Source organism: Simochromis diagramma, unplaced genomic scaffold, assembly GCF_900408965.1.
Source record: "Simochromis diagramma unplaced genomic scaffold, fSimDia1.1 OVJJ01000125.1, whole genome shotgun sequence".
NCBI classification, from domain to species: Eukaryota; Metazoa; Chordata; class Actinopteri; order Cichliformes; family Cichlidae; genus Simochromis; species Simochromis diagramma.
This window is the reverse complement of record NW_024387162.1, coordinates 644,663-671,075: the sequence shown is the minus strand read 5'-3', so window position 1 is coordinate 671,075 and position 26,413 is coordinate 644,663. Positions and strand designations below refer to the sequence as shown.

At 40.7% G+C, this 26,413-nt stretch overlaps 1 protein-coding gene across 2 annotated transcripts in view; it reads right to left on the bottom strand.

Moving 5' to 3' along the window:
• Nucleotides 1–24,637, bottom strand: part of itprid1 (ITPR interacting domain containing 1) — a 33,118-nt gene extending 8,481 nt beyond the window's left edge. The window contains exons 1-12 of one of the 2 annotated variants that reach the window (XM_040048856.1): nt 24,501–24,637; nt 24,301–24,430; nt 23,873–23,924; nt 22,056–22,131; nt 19,571–19,624; nt 18,408–18,456; nt 13,421–13,498; nt 13,131–13,333; nt 12,269–12,783; nt 11,687–11,747; nt 6,971–7,083; nt 4,663–6,789 (exon numbers count right to left, since the gene is read on the bottom strand). In XM_040048856.1, coding sequence (XP_039904790.1) covers nt 4,663–6,789; nt 6,971–7,083; nt 11,687–11,747; nt 12,269–12,783; nt 13,131–13,333; nt 13,421–13,498; nt 18,408–18,456; nt 19,571–19,624; nt 22,056–22,131; nt 23,873–23,924; nt 24,301–24,332 — 3,360 coding nt within the window. In that variant the 5' untranslated portion in view covers nt 24,333–24,430; nt 24,501–24,637. The remainder of the gene's footprint in view (nt 1–4,662; nt 6,790–6,970; nt 7,084–11,686; nt 11,748–12,268; nt 12,784–13,130; nt 13,334–13,420; nt 13,499–18,407; nt 18,457–19,570; nt 19,625–22,055; nt 22,132–23,872; nt 23,925–24,300; nt 24,431–24,500) is intronic. The other variant, XM_040048854.1, reaches the window with a different exon arrangement.
• Nucleotides 24,638–26,413: the final 1,776 nt, after the last annotated feature.

Genomic DNA, 26,413 nt, shown 5'->3' with positions numbered 1-26,413 from the left:
GAATAAATTAGTTTAACATTTAAACCTATTTTCTGCACATTCCAGCACATAAAATAAAATATTTTTTGTGTTTACACTCAGTCTTTCAAATAGATGCAAGTGAAAACACAGCAGAAAATAAATAAAGTCAAAGACTCAGCGGTCCTGTTGCTCTATTTTCACCTGTAAAGCAGGACTGCGGTAGGCGGAGGTTTACCCTGGTGCAGGTGTGCCGCGGTCAGTTGAAGAATCCGCGAGTGTCTCTGTGAGTTTCCCATTACGTCGTAGCTACTCGGTGCTTGCTTGGAAGTTTAGGGGTTTTTTCGCTGTAAAAAGAAGTTTTCTTCCCACGCACGATGGACGCTAATGTTTTTGTCACTTTTTATGGAATCAAACTCAAAGTCAGGTCAGTACTTCCACGCTTTAAACGCTGCACGCTCATACTCTCCCACAATCGATATGTGATCCATTGTTGATCTGCACACAGCTGTTGTCACTAACGGCGCACTCGCTTACGTCACTGTCGTGAGACATTCTCGCAAAAAAATCACGGTTTTAGTAACGCAGTAACGCAGCGTTCCTACAGGAAAGTAACGGTAATCTAATTACAGTTTTTGCAATAGTAATCCCTTACTTTACTCGTTACTTGAAAAAAGTAATCAGATTACAGTAACGCGTTACTGCCCATCTCTGTTTAGGGCAGTGGTTCCCAAACTTTTTTTGCTGGGCCCCCCTTTGTTTTACAAGAAAAATGTTCGCGCCCCCCTGCGTGCACGCACGCACTAACACATCCACCAACCACACACGCCCATATTTTGCTCCATTGCGGTTTATTTCACACCTCAAACATTTAGTAAATAATTAAGCAAATACAAGCAATCTGCAATAAATTACAGGTAGTAATAAAATAAACTACTAACTCTTTTACGCTAAGTCCGCACCTACACGGGTATTTTTGAACACGCAGCTGTTTCGTCCACGTAAACGGCGTTTCGAATCACCGAAAACTGAGATTTTTTTAAACTCCTTTTTTTTCGTTTATGTGCGGGCGAGGAATACAGAGTTCGTCACGCAACGTCAAAGGTATGTGCCTTTTTTCACGTCACGCTGTGGCCACGTTATTGTTTACATGAGATGAATTGGAGAATGACAGATAGAGACGAAATACTGTTAATCTGACTGTCTGCAGGTTTTACACGCAGTTACTGTCCCTCCATTTACAAAGGCAGAGGCGTCACGGTGTGATTATTTTACTGTAGTTGTTTTTTTTCCTGTGTAATAATGTTCAACATTGCATCAATACATTTTTCAAAAAATGCCTCTCTGTGCAAAATGGGTTCAAAAACATAAACAACTGTGGGATCCTGTTTGTCCGTGATTTGAAGAGCCCAGCGCTGCTCCCGACGCAGGGGAAACCAATCCTGCAGGGAGACCTACCTCGGCACTTGTGCAGGTGAAGCCAAAGGGCAGATTTGCTTCTCCATATTTTCTAGTCTTTGGCTTAGAATGAAGTTGGTTTGGAAACATATTCAGCGATGCTTCATCTCCTGCTTTGCGTTTCTGTGGGCGCCCCGTGCTAGCAGTGTACAAGCGTTTTGTTACCCCCCCCCCCCCTTTTCATACCGTGCCCCCCCTGCAATGGCTCTGCACCCCCCCTAAGGGGCGGGCCCCACACTTTGGGAAGGTCTGGTTTAGGGGAAGGATACAGAAAGCTGTCTCAGAGATTTAAGCCGTCTGTTTCCACAGTTAGGAACATATTGAGACAATGGAAGACCACAGGCTCAGTTCAAGTTAAGGCTCAAAGTGGCAGACCATGAAAAATCTCGGATAGACAGAAGCGACGAATGGTGAGAACAGTCAGAATCAACCCACAGACCAGCACCAAAGACCTACAACATCATCTTGCAGCAGATGGAGTCACTGTGCAGCGTTCAACCATTCGGCGCACTTTACACAAGGAGATGCTGTATGTGAGAGTGATGCAGAGGAAGCCTTTTCTCCGCCAACAGCACAAACAGAGACACTTGAGGTTTGCTAAAGCACATTTGGACAAGCCAGCTTCATTCTGGAATAAGGTGCTGTGGACTGATGAAACTAACATTGAGTTATTTGGGCATAACAAGGGGCGTTATGGAGGAAAAAGAACACAGCAGTCCAAGAAAAACACCTGCTGCCTCCAGTAAAATATGGTGGTGGTTCCATCATGCTGTGGGGCTGTGTGGCCAGTGCAGGGACTGGGAATCCCTTCATAGTTGAGGGACACATGGATTCCACTCAGTATCAGCAGATTCTGGAGAATCAGTGACAAAGCTGAAGCTGCGCCGGGGCTGGATCTTTCAACAAGACAACGACCCGAGACACTGCTCAAAATCCACTAAGACATTCATGCAGAGGAACAAGTACAACGTTCATCTCAGTCCCCAGACCTGAATATTATTGAAAATCTGTGGTGTGAGTTAAAGAGAGCTGTTGATGCTCGGAAGCCATCAAACCTGAATGAGCTAGAGATGTTGTGTAAAGAGGAATGGTCCAAAATACCTTCAACCACAATCCAGACTCCCATTGGAACCTACAGGAAGTGTTTAGAGGCTGGAATTTCTGCAAAAGGCGGATCTACTAAATATTGATTTCATTTCTTTTTTTGTGGAGCCCAAATTTATGCACCTGCCTGATTTTGTTAAAACAATTATTGCGCACTTTCTGTAAATCCAATAAACTTCATTTCACTTCTCAAATATCACTGTGTGTGTCTCCTATATGATATATTTAACTGACATTTTTTATTGTAACAACCAACGATTTATACAGGAAAATAATGACTATTAACAAGGCTGCCCAAACTTTTGCATCCCACTGTATAATCTTTATCTCAGTATTTGGATCTATAATTTTATAATTTTGCTCTCCAATGCGTCCATCAGAGTGTGAATGTGTGAATGTTTTTAGATTGCACTTGAGTATAGAAGTGTTTGTATGAGTAGGTGTGAATAGGTGAATGAGGCATGTTGTATACAGTGTTTTGAGTCCTCAGAGAGAGTAGAAAAGCACTATATAAGAATCAGTCCATTTATATAAGAATCAGTCCATTTATATAAGAATCAGTCCATTTACATGAGTCCAACACCACAAAGCAAAAGTGAAAACCAGCAAAACGATATTTCAAACCAATTATCACAGTGATTTTACTTTAGAAACATAAGCAGGTAGAAACAGAAGCTGCAGCAGGACCTCTCATGAGTTTGGTCAGCTTTCACACAGCTTTCAGCTTCCATCACTCTGGACTTTTGGCTAGCTTAGTGTTTGCATGCCGTCTTGCTATCTTAGCATTAGCATGCTGTCTGTGCAGATGCTTGCAAAAAGCCAAAGTGATGTTAGCAGCATAATGCAGCTGTTTCTGTCCTGGAGGCAGCTTCCGCTTTACCATCGCTCACATCCTTTTGTGCAATAAAAATAAAAATTGTCCATATACACTAGCATTTTCCTCCTCTGACAAATGAAGTCAAATCACCTAGTTGTAGTGTAACCAATAAGCAAGATTGATAGGCAAACAGCCTAACAATTCCAAGGAACTGTGCTTCTGGAACCGGTTCTTGATTTCCATCCCTAATAAACAGCGCTGGACTGGTTATCCGGCATACCGGGGATTTTCCCAGTGGGCCGACGTACTTTTAGGCCAATGAGTTGAATGCATTGGGACAATGAAAGATGTGCAACATCGGGTGCTGACAGTAGCCCATTTGTTCATTTTCATTAATGACACTTTTTTGCCCAATCAAATCTCATAACGCAACCGGGCGCTCCCCTATCTTCGCTGTGTGCTCACGCACCTTGTAGAACAGATTATTGTGTGGAAGAATGGCCGAAAAGGTGGAGCTCAAAAGCTAAAACAGAAAAAAGAAGAAGAAACTAACAATAAATGTAGCAAAGTGTTTCAAATTAATGACATTAGCTTTTGGTGATGTTGCACTGTCAACAGTAGTACCAACAACAACTAGTAACCAGCCCTCATGGTCACAGGAGGCTGCTGTTTTTAGCACCAGATGTGGAGAAGTGTAGGAGGAGTGAAGCAGGGTTTTTTTGTGTGTGATTTGATTTCTTGAGCAAACATGATGGTGCCTGAAACAAAATTACCAGTCCCATTCTAGCCTTGCAAATAAATAAATAGGTTTCAGTTAGATTGCAGGGTTGCCGCACACCAGCCCCACAAGCACTGACAGCAGCCCATTCTTGCCCAATCAAATCTCTTAATGCAACCATCCCTGCTCCTAACCTACCCTGTGTGCCTTATTGAAAAGTTTCATGTGGAAGAACTGGTTGATACAGGCAAACTCACAGTCATAAGAACCTTCTGTTGGTAGTACCAGCTGTGGGGAAGTGCTGGATGAGGGACAGCAGTCCCAATAACTTTAGTCCTCGGGCCCTAAAAGTTCAGAATGGAACTCAAATTCTAAACTACTTTCATCAGACACTGCCTATCGGCCTTGTTCTGAACCTGAAAAACTGTAAGACTATAGACGTAAAATAAAACCAAACCTTACTCACTGTGGTGCTTGAATACATGTAGTCCAGCAACTGAAGTTATACGTAAAAGGGTGTGAATTTTATATGAGGGTATCAACATAAATCTATTTGGCTAAATACACAAAATTAAGTAAGGATACTGGACAGTGTGGTATTACTCACAGGAATGTTTCCGAAAGTGGGTTCCTTGTTGTTACTCTTGTGAATACAGCAGGTATGGTCACAGGAGCAGCAGCATGCCATGGTGTCTTGCTGATTGCCCTCCCAAAGTTGCTTCTGAGTTTCATTTCCATTTCTGTTCATGTCTTCTTCCTGCTCATCCGGCCACAATCCTGTATCTACAGATACTGACTCTGGCTTACAATTTATAGCCATCTCAGGGATAGTCTCCTGTGATTTCCAATTATTAGACAGGTGAAAGAAAGAAGGAGATGAAGAGAAGAGCTCTTGATGTGTTGGTCTTTGTGTCATTCCTGGGCAACTCATGGACAAATTTGTTTTGTTTGGAACAGCATGAAGAGCCCCATATGATAAATTCTTGGTCAGAGTATTGCGCTGAATTTGCAGGTCTGTCCATGACTGGACAGCACGAAAGGGGCTGGAGGTGTCCAAAGGTAGAATGATAGGGAGACGAGTGCTTTTTGACTCAGGAGTGTATGGAACATCCTTTCTGTGGACAATATGAGAAGACAGATATGACGGCATTTGAACTGAAACAGAACGATTTGATGGTCTGACATTCGGGATTGCAGACTGGGATGTGGATGTCAGTGAGGAAGGTACATCCAAGGAGCCATTTGCAGCTCTTGAGGTCTGGCCTCTGTCTGTGTTCGCTGAGTATGACATCGGTAAAGGGATGGCATTGCCTGTGGAAGAAAATGAATCTACAGGAAGATTTCCAGGAGTTCCATCTGAGACTTCAAAGCTTCCTGACGCTTCAGGGGTTGGATTGGACAACTGGATGGGTTCTGCCCAATAGACTCGCCCTTCAGTATCAAGCTGCTGAAAAAAGTCATCTAAATCTATATTCTCATTGTCAGAATCATCTACTGAGGTTTCAAATACCAGATCTAAGTTCTCAATTGCAATGAGATTATTGGGTTTTACTTCATCTCCACTGTGTGCCTGTGCAACTTGATTGTGTAAGCGTATGTAACTCCCGGGTGATTCACTTTCTTTACCAGCAACGTGTTTTTGATAGAGTTTTCTAATATCGTTGTGTTTTGTCTTTGCTGACATGTCATCATGCACAGTAGAGGAGTTGACCAGTGTATCCATTTCTGACTGGCTTTCTACTTCAGAAGGTGAAGGTGCAGAACCTTCTGACAGATTAGCGGGAGTTTCTGTGTCTGAGATGTAAACGACAGCTTCTTGAGAAAGTTGGGGACCGTGTCCCTCACTTTCTTCCTGTTGTTTTTCATTCCTCTGAAATTTTTCCAACAGTATATCATTCGTCTTGGCATTTGTACCATTTTGGATCTGACAGGATAGAGCAAGATCATTGTTATCATTGTGAGAATGCTGTCTGTTCTCTGGGGGTAAGACTGCACTATGCTGTCCAGAGACAACTTGCTCTGACTGGTCTGAAATTTCTCCTGAAGCTGGGTCTATGAGGTCATTTTGATGATGTGATGACACATCAGGCTGACAAACTGGGATGTAAAGTTTATAAGAAAGGGAGGAAGGTGTGGGAAAACCTTCCTCTAATTTTGAGAAGTCCAAAACAGGTGGTGCTGATGGATTAGCTTTGTCCAAATGAAAAGAGAGCAAAGGGAGACTTTCATCCTCTTCCTTTTGTGTATCAGCAGTTGGCTTTGAAAAACTTATTCCATCAGAATCTAGAAAAAAAGATTTGTTTTTGTTGCTTTCGGGAGTTTGTGAGATTAACTTGAGTAATTTGGGAGAGACCAAAGTGGGTGAAGAACAGATCTCTCTGTTAGCAGAGTGAGGTAAAGGAGGAGAAGTGGGATGCTGAGACGATATAGGACCAGAAGAAAAACTTTGTATTGAAGCGGGTGGAGACTGATCCGGATTTGGTACTGTTTCAGTGTTTGCAATTTGCAGGTCACAACTTGAGAGAGGCAGTGAGGCAGAAGCTTTGGAAGAGCTCGAGTCTATAGTAGAATCTGGTGAAGGGCGGGGTGAGGAAGGGAGATATTTATTAACACCACAAGAGGTCATTGTTGAGGCAGGGATGGGAGATTTGTCAGTATGAGGAGAAAAAGCAGAAGACTCTGGTTTCTCACTGCCCTGATTGTCACCACTCATTTCTGAAAACCCTGAGCGAGCCTGAAATCAAACAGGAAATACAGTCAAACATCTGAACATTCAAATGCTCTAAATATCCTAAATAGCAACTTAGTATACTCCACGATCTAGTGTCAGTGTTATGAATTAGGGTAGTGCCCTGCATTTCAATAAACTTGACAGACTGTGTGAAAAGTGAGACTGCATTGACAAGAGAAGAGACCTTGATGATTTCAGATCCTGGTGATGCCAAATGAGGGACCAGTGGTATAAAGGGTTCTTCTAGAAAGCCACTGCTGTCTGACTGGCAGCTGTTGGTCCGCATTACACCTCTCACTGCTCAAACAAATGAAGGAGGAATGAGAAGACAAAGAGAAAGAGGACATGGAATTATATCCACAACTTATCAAAATCTCTGGTATTTGTCTCAACGCTGGAATTTAAAAAGTTTTGAAAACATGTTGTGGGAAATCTGTTTTTTATTCCAAACTTTCTAGAGGTCTATTGTTCCCAGGCCAGCTAATAAAAACAATCTCTCCAGCATGTCCAGTGCCTGCCCCAGGATCAGACACCCTTCAGAGAAAGACATTTGCATACATAGTCTCATTCTTTCCATCAGCTCCCACAGCTCAGGGTCATAGGATGAACCGAGATCAGTCAACTCATGCTAGTTGAATTGCTGCGATAATTGTATGGAGCTGAATATAATGGATTTAATTGTTTTTAACCCTTGTTCATTGTAGCTTTTTGTGTATTTTTTGTGTGCACTGTTTTTTATAAGATTGTGACCTCACAAACTTTGAGTTTTTTGCAGGTTTCCTCCAGATTGGTCGAATCCATGTATATCCATGATATTTGGTACTTTGAACATATGGGCATGACCAAACCCCCGGTCCCCAACAGCTTTTCCCTTGCAGCAAATGACAGTAGCAACATTATTCTCTTGTTCCTTGTGGAGAGACCCTTAGCTTTGCTTGGCCTTGTGTCTGTGAGCTGGTTTCTTGCTAGTAGTTCTTGTGCTTAACTTACTCATTGTGTATATACACAGATCACTGAAACGTAAGAGCTGAACTGCTTTTTTGCTCTGAACACTTGTTCTCCTGTTGCTCATCTAGGGAGTTAGGTTTAGCATATGCCTTCTGTTTGTTTAGTTTTTTGCTTGTTTTTTTGTCACATAGGAATAAGGTAGCACAGCTCCTTGAAAGATAGCCGCTTTTGATTGTTGTTTTGGCATTGGTTCATCCTGGAGTCAGTTACTGGTATTGCTTGTGACCAAGTATGTGTTAATAAACAATGTCTTTGACAGAAAATTACTGGTTAGACTCCACCTGTTTTGTGACCACAGTAGGGACTCTCTTTGAAGTTTATACATTCCCAGTGATGTGCAAGATGTCCTACTTATCCTTGGTCTTTGCTTCCTTCCAGGAAGGCATTTTAGTGTGAATCAGGAGATTCTCAAAGTATTCCCTTCACTGCCCTACCTTATATAAATGCCCTTAAGCTAAACATAATGTTTATTATAGACAAATTGAAAGAATCACAAAGGTTCAATAATAAAGACGAGACTCTGTACTCTCAGGATTTAGATTAGGCAAGCTGTTCCTCCCAATCACATCCCTCCAGTAGTCCAATCACACCGAAGTCCCCCAGTTTGACAATGGATGCCCCAGACCACTTTGATCTTGTAGTAGAAAATGAAAAACAGGAACTTTTCTGTCATTTAATTGTTTATTGCTTAATTACTTTGTGTAGTATGAATGGCCATAGGGTGAATTTTTATCAGTAGGAAATGCTGTGAAACCTAGCAGATCAAACATGTTAAGAAATATTATTATTATTATTATTATTAATGCTCAATACTGAACTGAGACTTATTTTTATGCATTTACTACTAAGCTTAAATCCAAGCTCTCCCATCTATCCTGCTCTCAAACCCTTGCTGTTTTAGTCAGATGTAGTCCAGTTTATTGTCCAGTGAGCAGACCACACAGTGGGAATTTAGGGACTGCTGCATCTTTGTTTTTACAGAGATGCAGCATGCAGCATTTTACAGAAGCATGGCTCAGTGACAGAGCTCCAGACACCACCATTCAGCTACACGGGCTCATTTCATTTCGTGCAGACAGAAATGCAGCTCTGTGCGGTAAGACTCCTGGTGGTGGCTTGTGTGTCTACATAAACTTGGAATGGTGCAAGAACTCTGTGCTTGTTTCTTACTACTGCTCTTTGTTGGTAGAGTTTAGGACTGTTAGATGCAGACCTTTTTAACTTTCCTCGGGAATTCACTGCGGTGTTCATTACAGCAGTGTAAATGCCACCCAGCACTAACGCTAAGGGGGCGATCAGCGAGCTGCAGAACTCACACCCGATGGACTGTTTATTATCGCCAGAGATTTCAACCACTCAAATCTCAAGTCACTGCTTCTGAAATTGCATCAACACGTGGACTTTGCGGTGAGGGGGGAAAATGGGCTGGATCTTGTTTATACAAACATTTCAGCATGTAGAGAGCAAAGTCTCGCCCCCACCTCAGATACTCAGACCACTTGTTATGCTATTTCCAGCATGCAGACCGCTCGTCAGACGCTGGAAACCAGTTCTGAACAGATGAAACTTGGCCTGCAGGAGCTCTCTCTGCTTTTCAGGACTGTTTTGAGCACAGTGACTGGGACATGTTCAGGGAAGCTCTATGAAATGGCGACTGCACCAACTTGAAGGAGAACACATCATCTGTGTGCTCAGCCCAATGCTGTTCACTCTACTGACTCACGACTGTGCAGCGATGCACAGTTCAAACCACATCATCAAGTTCACCAATGACATGACTGTGGTGGGTCTCATCAGCAAGAATGACGAGTCAGCATACAGAAAGGAGGTGCAACAGCTAACGGACTGGTGTAGAGTCAACAACCTGTCTCTGAATGTGGACAAAAGAGATAATTGTTGACTTCAGGAGAGCATGGAGAGAGCACTGTCTACTTAACATTGATGTATCCTCTGTGGAGGTCGTCAAGAGCACCAAATTCCTTGGTGTCCACCTGGCGGAGAATCTCTCCTGGTCCCTCAACACCAGCTCCATAACTAAGAAGGCCCAACAGCGTCTCTACTTCCTGCGGAAGCTGAGAAAAGCCCATCTCCCTCCATCCATTCTCACTATGTTCTACAGAGGGACTATCGAGAGCGTCCTGAGCAGCTGCATCACTGTCTGGTATGGTAACTGCACCGTATCCGATCGCAATACCCTACAACAGACAGTGAGAACAGCTGAGAAGATCGTTGGAGCCTCTCTTCCCTCCATCACAGACACTTATGGCACCCACTGCATCTGCAAAGCCACCAGCATTGTGGAGGACCCCACATACCCCTCACATACACTCTTCATCTTGCTGCCTTCAGGCAAGAGGTACCGGACCATTCGGGCCCTCACTGCCAGACTGTGAAACAGTTTCTTTCCCCAAGCCGCCAGACTCCTGAACACTGAGTGACTGGACCGACACACACACACCTTCATACACCAAGTTACTTTTTGCACATTTCTATTGCACTATTGTGTCAGCACTGTCTTGTCTCTGTATTGTTCTGTTCTGTCTACTGTTGCACTGTCTTTGTTTTGTTTTTGTGCAATCTTTGCACATTGCACTTTATGTTATCCTGTGTTGATATGTAGCACCATGGTCTTGGAGTAACGTTGTCTCTGTACTGTACCACTATGCATGGTTGGAATGACAATAAAGCCACTTGACTTAACTTAATGGGAGAACATACATGAGGTTTAAGCCTTGGACAAGTTTGAAACCTTATGTCCTCCACAATAAAAGTGGCTGAAAATAAACACCGGTATCACTTCATCCAGTTCCTAATTTTATAAATTCTGCACTCCGCTTTGCAGTCTCCAATATCATTGAGCTGCAGCCAGATGTTGCTCATTTTACATTTTTCGCTCAGTTCTCCACTTTTTTCCTGACATGCTTGCATTTAAATCCGGCTCCCCGTCTCTTTGTGCACCTGGCCTGTACCACTACACTTGCTGTCTTCGTAAGGTCTGCCTTGGCATATGAAATTATCTCGTGGGCCGGATATGATTGTATCACAGATAAAGCAGGTCAAGTCCAAGGCAGATACATTTTTTTTGGTTGTGCAAAGATCTTGTAGAAGTTCCTCTTAGTGCTGCTTAGTACTTGTTTAATCTTTAGACCATTGAAAATGTAGTAAGTCTAATAGCTTTTCCAGGAAGAAAAAAGCATGAAAGTTAAGTTGGAAACTGAAACAACCCATGTAGCATTTACCATATAGGTCTATAAATGGACAACATCTCAAGCTCTTCAGTGTAGGTTCAACTATAAGTCAAGTGTATTTGAAGTATAGTATGGTCAAGTGTATGCTTTTTAAGCAAAAGCTTAATTATATGTACCTAAAACACAACTGTGTAAATATTAAACATGCTCTGGTCTCTGCACTTGAGGGTGCAAGAGAGCAATGCAATAAAATTCCCTCGATCACATACAGTATTAATGCTGCAATTACAACATGATGTAATACTTGGTTTGACAGCAATGATCCAAATATGAAAATGACCAAAGCCTGTAACGATTTTGCATCTCTGGATCATGGTAGACTCTTCCATGATGGTAAAACTGCATGCAAATAATGTAATTGTGCTCTGTTTATGTCCATGAATTACATACCTACAAAGAATCCCAGATGTTTCATGTATGAGGAAGTTTTTATCCTTTTATAATTGGGACTGAATAAAAAATAGTGAGTGAATAAAAAACAGCAAAGAATGAGAAGGTATGCAGAGATTTAACAGATCATGTAGCACCTGAATGAAGCATCCACTTTGTCCTCTTTCCATGTTACTTCTATGAAGAGAAAACTTTGCTGATATTTCTTTAATTGCTACAGTCTTGTTACTTTGTAATTGTACAGTTTTACTAACCAAAGTTTTCTGCTCCTCCCACGTAGCTCACTGCGACACTGCTTTCATCAAAGCTCTGTATCTAGAATGAGATGTGAAATATAATGTGTATGATTAGTAAAACTCACAGGAAGTCAACACAGAAGGAAAAATATTAGATATACAGGGTGGGCCATTTATACGGATACACCGTAATAACATGGGAATGGTTGGTGATGTTAAAGTCCTGTTTGTGGCACATTAGTAGATGCGAGGGGGCAAACTCCTCAAGGTGGGTGGTGACCATGGTGACCATTTAGAAGTCGGCCATCTTGGATACAATAGGAAGAGGGCCATGTGACACATCAAACTTATTGGTAATGTCACAAGAAAAACAAAGGTGTGAAAAACCTAATTAAATTGCACAACACATTTTTAAGCAATTATTTTAAAAAAAAATACCAGATGTAGCATAAATGATACAAATGAAATATATGGAAATTAATATGTAATTAATTTTGTAAACAAAATTGTTCACTAAACTCTCTATTTTAAAAAACTGTCCAGTGTTTTCATATTTCAGGTTTTAAGGGCTTCTCTGTTCTATAACAGACTTCAACTTGCCTCCTCCATTTCAAACGATTCCCTGATCTGTCCTTGGCTCTTCTTCCTCTGTAAGAAAGATTTAGCTGCCAAGGGGTGACCTTCTCTCAGGGGTGCAGATTTGAGCGCTCCCTCCTGGGATAGTAAATAAACCAAGGGATGTTGGGATTGAAGGTCTGGATCATTTCCTTGTTCCTCTGCCAAAGTACTCAGAGACGCAGTCTCTAGAGAGCCTGGTTTAACTCTTTTTAAGCAGACGTTTTTGTCTCTAGGGCTGGATGTGGGTTGCTGTGACTCAGATGCAGGATCACAGTTGGCAGCAGGTATAGTCAGGCCATGGGTTTTATTCCTGTGTATTTGGCCAAGTGACTTTTTTGATGCTCGTCTGAACAGCATGCTCATGCGCCTTCTCCTCTCCTGGGCCTCAGGAGGCAGGTCTTTTCCTTGTGTTGCTTTCAGTGGAGAGGAGGAAGATCCTATAAAGCTGGAGAATGCTGTAGTGACCTGCTGTAGAACCTCAAGTTGTCTAAACCGATCTGAGATAGGAAGAAAAAAAACAAAGTCTTGTTTTCAGAAATATGGACTTGATTATACAACGTACAGCATCACGAAAACAATGTCTCTCCATTGTTTGTGTATTTGTAGAACAGATTTAGTATTCCTCGTGTGTGCTGAAGTCTGATGCCTTCAAAATACTTTTGAAAACAGGCTTTTGTTTGTTTTTTCACTTCTATCAACAATCTGAGTTTGATGGGGGCTTGACTGTGAACCAGATCTCATCAGCCTCCATTAGTGTGGACCTCACTGATGACAGTATGAAAGCAAATACTTGTCGCCAGATGTCAATATTTTATATAAGAAACAAGGAATCAGTTGGACTCACTGCTGACGTCTGGGTTCTCCAGGTCCAGACGGTTTTTCTGAGCCTCTAGAAACACTTGGAGATTTATTCCTCTTGCATGAGACTGATAATTAATGAATCGTGCCGGAATGCGTCCAGAGAGGTCAGGCTCATCACAGCCAAAGCCCAGGTCCAAGAGAATCTCTTCTGGGTCGTCGTTCCATAGGTTAAGTACATCCATCACACTGCAAGTATGAGAAGGTATAATTGCTCAGAACCGATTCAAATAGTTCCAGTTGTATAGTTCTGTTGTGTGTCGGTCAGTGTTTAACCTGAGTGGTCCAGAGTGACCTGAAGTTGCTGAGCTAAAGCTGTTCCACCTACTAAGGGCTGGACCTGAGCTGCTCCACCTGTATGATACAATCAAAGCACGAGGTTTTATTTGATTTAATGCATTTATATATAAATCGAGGATACTTAACAGTATTTTAAAATATTAGATTTGAACTTATAAACTAGTTTCATGATTTCAATTTGCCATGAAACGGCTGTGTGCAGGCAGGAGAGTCCCAAACGCAAACTGACTGAGGCAGAAACGCAGCTTTATTTGCGGACACAAGGAAGTACGAAACTAAACTAGACTGGGTAGCTCTAAGAAATAATGCCTACGAGGAAACACTGGGAACACACAGCATGAGAGAGGGCACGACACAGGACTGAGGGAAGCGCTGACCTAAATGCACAGAGGGATAACAAGGAGGTGAGAACACACGAGGAACACAGCTGACATGAAAAACATAACGAGACAGGGGAGGCTGGACTGAACAGAATGACATGAAAACACAGCACCTTCAAAATAAAACAGGAAACATGATGTGGGAGTGGAGGAGAGCACGAGAGAGAGCACAGACATGACACGCTGCAGAAACATGGAAAACATGACAGAGTAAAACACAAAGGGAAACACGACACAATAACTCACACCACAATAAAAACAGACACACACACGTCGCTGTGTCCTCAGTTCAAAAGCCACCGTTTGTGTCGAATCTTTACTTTGAACATGTGAAAATAGTATAACAAGAACAACACGAGAGAAAAAAGTGACAAACAATCAAAGCAGAACAAAAGGAAAACAAACAATAATAATAAATAACTTACATGCAGGAAGAAGCCTATGCTTATTTAATCCCACCCCCCTTTCCACTATAACTCATAGTCTGCACTTTACTTCCTGTTTATGCTCAATCCATCACAAATTCTTCATTAATATTCTTTCTTTCTTTATTATTTTTATAACCCCATTAACACGTTAAAAAATGTACAAATTTACACATACTATATATATATATATATATATAGTATACTATATATATATATATATATATATATATATATATATATATAGTATATACTTATATAAACGCACCCACACACACATATACACATTGCTGTTGTGAAAATGGTGATCAAAGCCCCGCCTCCTCATCGTTCTTTGCAAAAACCACATTCAGGTCCTGCTGGCACGTCTGTCTCCACACAGAGGTGCAATCACTTTTTAGATACAGGGATGTTCCCTTTTAGAAAAGAGAGCATTGTCAACAAGCAGGTTGTTTATTGCTTTATACATAATGTGTGCAGTGAGAAAATGAACCCGATCTGTGAATTTTAGTATTTTTGATTTTAATAGGGGATTTGTATGATCTCTGTGACCAGTTTTATGGATTATCCTTATGGCCCTTTTTTGCAATATGAAGGTTGATGATAGCAAACATTTATAAAGTTTGCTCTAAACCTCTGCACAGTAATGCAGAGATGGTGAAAGCAATGAACAATAGAGACTCAGGAGTGACTTGTGGTCCAGAATGTGTCTTACTTTACTTAATATTGAAACGTTATGTAAATTATTTATATGAGACTTCCACCTTATTTTATCATCTATTATCACACCAAGAAACTTGTATTTCAGAACTCTTTCAGTCTCCACACCATGAATCAGCAGTTTTACAGATTTAGTGACAGTTTGTTTATGTCAAACCTCTTTTTAATTTTGCACATTTCTGAGTCGATCATATCCAGCAGGTCCTTTGGATTCCCTCCCAGAACAAAAAATACTTACAAATATTGCTAATTTTAATATATCAGATACCTTACAAATATAATTTATAATAAATTATTATAGATAATGAACATTTTTTGACCCAGTACAGAGCCTTGTGGAACATCACATGTGATGTCCAAGCATGATGAAGAATAGTCACCCAGCTTCACAAATTGTTTCCTGTCACCCAGTGCAGTACAATCCCACCGATCCAGTACTATTTACCGTTTATTGATTAAGACATGACTGATTGTGTCAATCCAGCTGCATACTGTTTCTGATCTATAGCATTTGTAATCTCCTCGATTGACTCCATTAATGCCAGTGATGTTGACCTTTCAATCTGAATCCGTACCAACTGTCAGAGTAATTTATATTTATCTAAGAATCATCACTGATGATTAGTGGATTAGTGGATCTGCGAAAGCCTATTAACACACTATGACGAACATGGATTTTAGAGCAGCATATATTAAATAGACAGACACACCACTTAACCTTTGAATTCAGGTGTTTTCTCCCCCATTGCCATGGGTCTATGAAACCAACCACCAAGCAGTGTGCCTTTAAAACATTTGTGACAGAATGACTTATTGGAAAGAGCTCACTGAATTTTCTCCATCCCAGACATTCAACAATTAACCATAAGTGGTATTATTGCAAAGTGTTTGGGAACCACAGCAGCTCAGCCAGATAGTTATAGTGAGGAGTCACCAAGTCAGCCTGCAGAATTCCAGACCTCCTTTAGCATTAGCATTGGAATAAACGTTCCGTGCCCGGAGCTCCATGGCATAGGTTTCCATGGATCCTGCAGGTTCGCCCAGTGCTTTTGATCATGCAATGTCACAGGGCTGTTTTTCAGGGGAAGCTTCCTTATTTCAGCAAGATAGACAATATCAAGCCACGTGATTGTGTAGTGCTAAATTAATCCTGACACACTGACAATATTTGAATTAGCATTAGGAAAAGAAAAGCACATTTATAGAGGCTATTAAGTCATAAGTACCTTATAACTTAAATCAATCAAGAATGGTAAAAAAAAAAAATCTATGGCTTCCAAAACTATGGCAATGAATTTGCTCAGCTCGTAACATAAGAAAACTCTAGAAATAAATGAAAAAATAATATCGAACAAGTGTGCTGATATGTCTCGATCAGCTAGCAACCGGAATCCTCTGATTTTTAGCATAAACGGGGGAGGAGATAGCTCAGTAGGTAGAGCGTTCACACCACGATCAATGGCTACCCTGAGATACCCCTGAGCAAGGCACCGTCCCCACACACTGCTCCCCGGGGGCTGGATTGGTAGCTGCCTCACTGAGTGAATGGGTTAAATGCAGAGTGTCATTTCCCTACAGGGGATTAATCAAGTATACAAAAAATTGCAATAAAATAGAAGTACAGCAGAGCACTGTATGTGAGATAAGATACTATAACTTATTGCTGTTTAAAAGAGAGTATAAAGTTTAATAATTCATTTTATTATGAAACCTTTTTCTGTTGAAGAGCTTTTATTTGCATATGCTGTCAGTTATACTTTGTAGAAAGGAAATCAGAATCTGCAAAACTTGATTTGACAGGTTCAAATCTGAATTAGCGACGATGGTGCAGCTCTAGTTTAAAAAGCTTTCATAGATGAAGTCATTCAGTTACATATTCATTAGTAACCAGGTGGTTTGAAGTTGAGAGCCAGAGACAATGACACCTGTCATGTGTGGATTATTGCATTATATTTAATGGCCTAGCTTCTTTCTTACCGATGTTAAATGATGTGACCTGTAGCTCATCAGAGTGACCAGCTTTTTATCTCGTATCTCCTTCTATATATGTGCGCATGCAACCCAAACCAGAAATCCCATTATATTCTTTAAAGGCTCAAACACTATGATAGATACCTACATTTAGTGTTATTTTATTTATTATGCTTATTTGTAAACATTCAAGTTACATTAGAGTACAGTGTTTGGGTATTTCAACCATATTAGATCTGATATTTTAAGCTGCCAAAAGCACACAATCTTTCCAGACCTGCTAATCAAGACTAAAAAAAGAGAAAGAAAAGAGAAAAGACACGTTTAATTGTGCACTCACATCTTCTGCTGGTCTTTGGTGATCACTGCCCGATTGAGCCTGTTGTCTTTGACCCCTTTGCTCTTGGCTGATTCATATTTATTGTACAGCTGTCAAGCATCCTAATAGCTTTTCCATGATCCTTTTACTTTCTATGCAAACTATGTGCTTTGCAGAGGGGGAGCGTGAGCTCATTTGCCTAGTAAATATTACTTGTAGTTGTGCAACTATATTTGTAGTTTTAGGCGCTGGTATCACTGTAACATGTTTTATTAATTCTAATGAAGCACAGTTTTGAAGTGGCACTCACGCACCACTTAGCTCTGCTTAATATAAGGATGTGTAATATCTTATAGTCTGCTTCAACTGAAAGTTATGTAATATGTGTTTGTAGCAGCCTCTCCCTGGCGCTGAGTTAAACCCTGAAAGTCTTTGCTTCTTTTTTTTAAATTTAATAGTTTTATAGTTTTTAGCAGGTTATAGATCCATCCATCCATTCTCCTTGTCAGGGCTGAGGGGGGCTGGAGCCTGTCCCAGCTAGCATTGGGCGAGAGGCAGGGTACAGCCTGTGCAGGCCTAACACAGCGAGACAGACAACCATGCACACCTATGGGCAATTTAGATTCAACACTGCATGTCTTTGGACTGTGGGAGACCCACACATGGGGGGAACATGCAAACTCCACACAGAAACAGCCGGACTCAGAGCCTTCTTGCTGTGAGGCAGCAAAGCTAATTACCATGCCACCATGTCGGTTATAGTCAGATTTGGAAACTCCTCTGAACTATAATAAACATCTTACTGTTGCTATTGTGCACCCTAACATATTGTTCATTGAGAAATTCAATGTTGGCACATACCTCGATTAATTCCCACCTTAAATTTCACCATATTAAATTTGATCCAACCTCTAAAAGCATCATCAATAGTTAGTCCTTGATTTAAAACGATCAGCACTTTCATATTCAAACCACCTTCACTGATAACAACAAACTCATCCGTCTATGCTGGTTGATTATGAGCTATTCTTCTGTAAATACATTTAAGTGGAGCTCTGTGCTGTGTCACAACAGACTCCCTCTGTACTGCTGTCTGTGTGGTTCTGTATGACTGACAGAAACATGGTGAAGAAGAGCAATCTCCTTACCGCAGAAACTCCTGGACCGTCTTCACTCCTTGTTTGGCGTATAAAGACGCTGCAGGGAAGAAAAGTCGTGTTAGCCAAACAGCAAAGCAAATGGAGCATGTGGAGCTATAATGACAGAAACACAGACAGAAACATCAGGAAGGCAGAAACAACACATTTGCTGCTCGTTGAAAGTCGGTACAACCTGTAAAGGTCTGCTGTCAAAAGTCCTTGAGCTATATTAGGAAAGTGTTTCTCTGTCCCTCACCCTCCCACCCTTTTTTCTTCTGGAGGATGTTTAAGCTTTGGCACTTGCCCCTGCCTCCCTCTCCCAGACTGGGAGTCCAGAAACAATCATTTCCATGTGTGTGCTTTGTTGTAATGCTCAGGCCAAAGGTGGTCTGTAGCTCTGTGATCATTATGTCCTCAGCTTCATTGCTTTGAAGCCTCAGTAAACCCGTTCATGGTGATTTTATGAGCTTAGTTGTTTGTTTAATGTTATACTGAATAAACCATGTTGATGATGATAATTATACGAGTAAGCCAACTTCCTGACCTTTGATTGACAGGTCATCAGCAAATGAGCCGCAGACCAAGACAGCAGTGCAAACACACATAGTAAAAAGAAAGTACAGGACATGGGTTTAAAAATCAGTGTGTAATAGAAAACCATGTGTGCAGTCTTACCTCAGATGGGCAACAACACGCTACATATTCCACCGTGTCATTGTTTATCTAACACACATGAAGCCAAAAAGCAGTGTGTGAAAAAAGTCAATACATGATGATGATGATGTCATTCCTATAGCTTCTCTCAGGTTTCCTCATTTTAAGACTTGGCAGCGAATAATTAATTAATAATTATATCCTGGTACATCAAATGTCAGATTGGTTTGTGATGACTGTAGTTCATGTTTGTGACTAAACTTGAAAACGGTGAAATCTGTACTCGAAGAAGTCTGTCCTGATTTCTATGAGCTAAACACTGAGATAGTTGTGGTGAAGTGTCAACACAGCAACTATGTCCTCAGTATAAATACACAAGATATTCTGGCAACTTTCTGCTGGTGTTGAAAGATATACACTGAAAGATTAAGCAGTGACTTATTTTCCTAAACTGCGAGCTTGTAAGGAATCCCTGCTGATGATGTTGCCTTACAAGTCCAGGAAATGACACTATTTACCTTCTACACCCAGCGCCAAGTCATCGTCACTGCTGGGGTTCCTCTGCAGAGGCCCTAAAGGGAAGATACAGCATTGTGAGAACCAGAAAATACTACGGCAGTGTGCATCAACAGTGTCAGGGCCTGTGCAAGATTTACAGACAATCCCAAGAGAAAGTGCTATACAAGCATCCACTTTGGCTTCCTCCCACAGTCCAAAGACATTGTAAGGTTAACTGGTGATTTTAATTGGCCATTAATGGGAGGTAGATCAGGTGTTTACAGTAAGAATGTCTTTGATGGTCATTTAGACATTTAGAAAAGTGCAAAAAGTGTAAATGCAGTTTCCATTTTCTGTTTCAGCCAAAGCAGATACACTTAGATGAAAGTATGCCGTTTCACTGACTGGAACATGAAATCACAAAAATGTCTACATCTCTACAGTAAGCATTTTACAGGGCCAGGTCAAAATGGAAAGAATCTTACAATTATATGTTTTCCATGTGGCACTATGAATCACATCATTATTTCTGTCAAGCTCAAAGGTTCATTTTTCCTCCTGAATATTGAGGGTTAATTGTCATTTAAATGTAACTTTTGTTTGAAATTGAACATGGTCTATGTAAGTGTACCGTACAACTGAAACTATGTTGCAGTCATCAGGCATAACATCATGACCATCTGCCTAATATTGGGTTGGTCCCCCTTCAGCTACACAGACCTGACCCAGTGAGACATGGACTGACCCCTGAAGGTGTGCAGAGGTATCTGATGCTAACATGTTAGCAACAGATCCTTTCAGTCCTGTGAATTGTGGGCTGTAGCCTCCATGGATTGAGGCCCATTTCTGCTTTCGCTTGTTCACCACTGTTCCTTCCTTGTAGCACTTTTGAACAGTACGACAGTGTGCGCAGTATCTTTGTGTTCCTAGGACAGAGATCTCAGATGTCATTACTGAGATCTGCTGGAGCCGCTCACCCAGTTTGGGAGTCCCTGCCCAGAGTGCTCTGATTACCACAGGGACCACTATTGCCACTGTTACTCTCAACCTCTTCTCAAGATCCTCTCTCAGACCTTGGTATTTCTTGAGTTCCTTGTCTTCCTTCTCCCTGATCTTGCTATCACCATGTATAGCTACATCTATGATTACGACCTTCCTTCTCTGCTTGTCGGCCACCACTATGTCTGGTTGGTTATCCATTAGCACTTTGTCCGTCTGTATCTGAAAGTCCCATGGGAGCTTAGCTTGGTTATTCTCAACCACCCCTGGGGACGTATCTCCTTTGGACCGCAGGTCTTCCAGACCAAAACCACCACAAATGTTACTGTAAACTATGCCAGCCACTTGGTTATGCTGTTGCATGTATACCATGCCTTCTAGCATATTTTTCATTCACTTTTTGTTCACTTTCATTTAATAATAAATAATAATAATAATAATAATAATAACAATGAAGAAGATCTTTGTCTATTACTTTTCCCTTTCACACATTAGATGCTAAGCTAATGGGCCAAAAGCAGCACAGACATGAACAAACCATCTGTTTGTCACTGACAGAACAGCACATTGATTTGAGATCTGTAACGCCATGTTAAAATACATGGTTCCAGTGCAGGTACGTAGAAATGTTCAAGAAACATGTGTTTATTCATGATTGTTGAATAATAATGGCACGAATGACCAGTCACCAGTGTTTTTATTCTCTTAAAGTTATATTTTCTTCTCTAGATATTGTAGCCCAAACTCATCATTCTGTAAAATCCACAGAATCACTGTGAGTGACTTGTTATAGTCAAACAGAGAATAGTGTGGGGTTCTTTTGATTTAAACACGTGTAACAAAGAAGCAACAGTGCCTTGAATTACAGACACAATAGCGAGCTGGATGTTTTTCTTCAGGGAGCCGGAGCGGGAAAGAGGCATAAGGACTATTTGTTGTTCCCATGGTGTTCTCAACCACTATTTGCATGCTGTTTGAATAGGCTTGCCTCAGGATGGGGTGAGGCAAGAAGGCTTACATAATTCATACTGCTCCACAACAACATGCATAAATGTGTGCATGTTGTTGGAACAGCTTTTAATTTCCAAACCACCAGATTTTCAGTTTTAGTTCAAATGTAGTTATAGTCTTCAGTAAAAAGCATAATGATGACTGTGGCAGCCGTTTTGGATAAAAACGACTCATTAAAACATTAAACAGCACATGATGTTGAGACTGGATCATCTAAAATAGGCTGTATAAAAAACGTACAGCAGGAACAACATCTATTGATCAGACAGCTTCGTCTATCAAGGATTTGCAGCGTCTACTCTACAGGATAGAATAACCAACATTTTCTGCTCGTATTTGCAGGCGGAGCTCTCTGCCTCATTTAAAAGGGCTCTAGATGACTACAGAAACAATCGAATCCAAACAGACAAAGTACTCACCACTCTGTAGCACAAACTAACACAAAGAATAAAACAATATACAGCTGAGGCGGAGTGAAGGTGTGAAAGAGCTTACAGGCAAAAGAGAAACAGAAGGATTCCCATTGTTCGTACCTGCGTCTTCCTGCAGTGGCTCTTGCTTTGCATCTTCCCTGCAAACACAGGTCACATTTTATGAGAAGGAGGAACAGAGTACTCACACACAGAGGTAAGTTTCCATCACTTCTGAGATCATTACGCTGAGTCAGGATGGGGATACGTTTACTATCACCACCTGCCATATTCTAAACATGCTCTTAAAATACCCCTGCAGCTCGTCTTCATGCTAAAAATAAACTATTTATATTTTTATTTCATTCATAAAATAAAGCCAAGCCACTACATCCTAAGTAGTCCACTTAAGCACACATAATGTGGGCAGTATACGGTACTATTGTCGTGGGCACCATCCTTTATAAACATTGGGTACTGTGTGTGAAGGGTGGCAACAGTATGCTCCATCTTCATCCTCAATCTCCTCCACAAATATGACAAAAATGAGGTCAATTATACAGGTATTTACTATTTCTTTAAATAGTAAATACCTGTAATAGTAGTAATAGTAGTAAAGTAGCAGAAGTAATAAACTATTTACTAAGTAGTAGTAAATAGTTTATTAATTATTTTACTTTAGTCAAGAGTTTGAGTACACCTGAGGATGTTTCTCATGATCAATCAAATAAAAACTATGACGCACAAAATGAAACTCTGACTACTATCCACAGGAAACATTTGTGTTTCTTAAAATGTGTTCTCAGCATAACAGAACAACAATGATGTTAGGAAGTGACATCTCAAAATCATATTGATCAGTGTAGCTTAGTTCATCTTTTGTCTTTGTTTAATTTAATGCCCCAATGAAAAGTCATCATCTATTAAAAACAGTCCTCAGACCTGACCAGCTGTCTGTACTGGAAGAACACATAAAACAGTTGGTGTTGTTGCAACTTAAACTGACAGTATACCGACTACTGACCCTAGTGCCATTGTAACTTTCAGCTTGTGATCATAGAACCAGTGAGTTAATAAAGCCATCGAACCAGAGAAGGTTACAATGATCACCTTTCCTCTTGCATTAGTATGAAGCCAAGTCAGTAAAGTGGGTCTTCACATACATTCTCCCATACAAGGATTTAGTTCATGTTTCAACATTATATATATAAGTCCAGGATACTTTCTGTGAATCATTACAAAGCAGCTGGGGGTGTGACCAGGTGAACACAGGTTTTCTGGGTAATTGAGATTTGATTTAAAAAGAAAAAAGTCATTTCCATTAAAATTTAGACTCCAAAACGTTTGATTTGAACCCTTAATTTTGCTGCCTAGCTTAGTCACTCATTAGACGAGTAATTTAAAAAAAAAAAATTGTATTTTGGGTTTAACAGTTCCCAACTAGGCGTGTGAAAAATTCACCGCAAAGTACGCGGCGTTATCACGCCGTGCCTCTCCTCAACATGAAATGGACACAGTTGCGGAAGTTGCAGTATGTTGCCAGCAGAGGGAGATATGTTCAAGCCATCATGAACATAATAATGGGAACGCATTATTACATTATTATTATAGACATTATTATCACATTTACATGTATGTACATATCAGTCCCTTAGCTTAATGGTTTCTGACAATGAGGACCCTTCACATGTTTTTGTTCACTACTGATATCATCTCTCCCTGCTGCTAATGCTACTTCTGCAGGCATGAAATGCTGTGTCTATTATGCGTTTTTCTATGATATTGGGTAAGTTAAAATGTGACAAAACTACAAATAAGTGAAGTGGTATTTTGTAATCTTAGAGGTTGATTGCTAACTGTTTACACTGACAAAGCAGTCTGTGTTCATGCCTTGATACTCACTGAGTGACATTGGTGCTGAGCCACTTCCCAACACTGTCCTGACTTGGATTTCCTGCGGTGGACAAGCAAATTATAAAGAAACCACTAACAGTAAACACAAAGAGACGGCAGCAGGACGCTTCCACTAACAGATTGCACCATAACAGCAACAGTTGAACTGACATGGTCATTTTACACTTTAACAGTAAAGACATCCTTTCTAATACAATAAGAAGAATGTGGCTATTTTTGGAAACAAGTTGGAAGTATTGTGGGTCACATGTCAGAAAAGTAATGAAAACACTAACATGATCTGGGGAACTATTATTCTAATTCATCTTTAGTTATCTTTATATTAGCAACATGAGATTTTAAGCAAACGAGAATAAAACTGGCAAACAACTAGTATTCTTTAGTTTTGGTATGTAAAGTGCATGTAGTTTCCATACCGTGAGTGTCCTGGTCCATAATGGAAACACATGGGCCCGTGTTGCCCCAGTGGACCCTGGATGCAACGAGTTTGGCCCTTTTGGCCGCAGCTCCTTCAAACGCCATGAAAGGAAGGTAGGACGGAGACAACTACAGAGAGAAACTTCAGAACATCAGTATGAAGTATACAGAATTATAGGCTGATGTACACATGACTTACCAGTGTGAATTTCAGGCTTCACATTGTTGTGGAACCAGCACCAAGACAGTTGAGCCTATAACTGGATCAACACAGAGAGCAGCTTTCATCGCGCTCTCTTCCCACACTGTAAACATGACTGAGCAAAGAAGGGACATGCAAATGACCTGGTTAGACTTTTCAGCCCTACAAGGAAATACTGTTTCCTGGTTGAGTGATTAATGCCTTTGAATACTTCCTGCTCTTATTTTATCAGTGTGTGCCTGCGTACATCCACATGAAAATGTAAGAAAATGTCTTTGTACTCCTCCCCAGGATATGTCGTAAAGCTTTATTCTAAGAGTGTTATTAAAAACATGTAATTGTGTGAAACGATCTCGCTCTCATCAGAGTTTTGTTCATTTTTTAATTACTTGTTACTTCCTCTGCTGGTTACACAGTTCATGTCCTAATACAAGCTTTTGTTCTCTGTAAATATCATTTTACAAAATGTTTCAGATTTTCCTGCTGATAGGAAGTTGAAGTATTGTTCTGTGTTTTTCTTTTTTTGGGGGGGTAAAGGAAAGTTTTGGTCATTAAAGTAGCATGTCGGGTTGTCTCTGCACCGTGGCTTTCCTATCAGGGACACTTTGCATGAACATTAATGGCAGCAGGCCTCAGCAGGCAGGAAGAGCTGATAGGCTGACTTTAAAATGCAAAGTGATTTTCTTTTATGGGCAGTTTTATGAGTAATGTCTGCCCTAAAGTTAGAAAGAGGAAAAGGGAATTAAAAGGCACAATGCATGCAGTCCAAAAATGTACCTTTCCTGATAACCGTGACGAGAAGCACAGAAAATCCATGTGCACAGCCTTCAAACAGAGAATGGTACTGATGTGGGTCTGCTGTGGTAACAGTCGAGTCCTGAAGATTATTGTGCTTGTTCACGCAAGTCATACAACAGATAAACTACCAGAGAAAAATATATCTGAATTATATGCTGTTAACATATTAATCAGGAATAAATAGTGAAAAGGTTTGTTATACTGACATGAGATGTATTCCCGCAGATATTCCCTGTTCCTGGTGGAGAGGTTGTGTAACTCCTGCCTTTCATGAAGCCAGATTAAATGTTCACAGTCTGCTTTTGAATATCATCAGATTTTGGTGTGAAACTGGAAAAAATGACAATTACAGACAGTATCAGTCTAAACTGTTTCCTTTTTTATATTTCTTTGACTTTCATAAAAACCAATGTTGAGTGTGTCCTACGGCGATGACAGTAAAGAACAAAGTAACTCTTATTATGACTGTTACAGATAGTTCCAGGTGCCTTTACTCCACTTAGAAACCTTTGATCGCACCCTAAGTTAATGTCTTTTTTTTACCACTAGGTGTCACCAAAACATCTAAATCATACATAATTCTTGAGCTAACAAGCCACCTGCAGGACTGAATGAAGCTGCCTTCCACAAAACACAGCATGTAAACTGTCTCAGGGTAACTAAAGTAATCTGTAAATTAATCTCTGTGTGTTTCCTAATGAAGGATACTTTTTACAGGGTTCTACTACAGAGTAGTAGTTACAGGATACCCATACGGCTTCATTTACTCTCATTTCAGCAGTTGGAGTAAGTGGTCACGAGACCTGTTACCTAACGAGTCAGCCCAGGGTTTCCTGGTCTGTCTGTGCACATTCACACACACTGGTAGCATTAGCAGCAGAGCAACTGATTTTACAAACTACAATATGTTAAGAGAGAGACACACACCACGAAGACGTTAGGCACAGACTGAAAGCAACACAGGGAAATGAGTGGTGTGTTTGAGAGCAAACGTATGCTCTATAAGACAGTTTACGTTCTTATTCTTTCAGCTGCAGCCTCACGGCTGTTTAACCAGAAACAGCAGGTTAAGTTCAATGAAAATGTAAAAAAACAAACAAAGCTGATGTGCA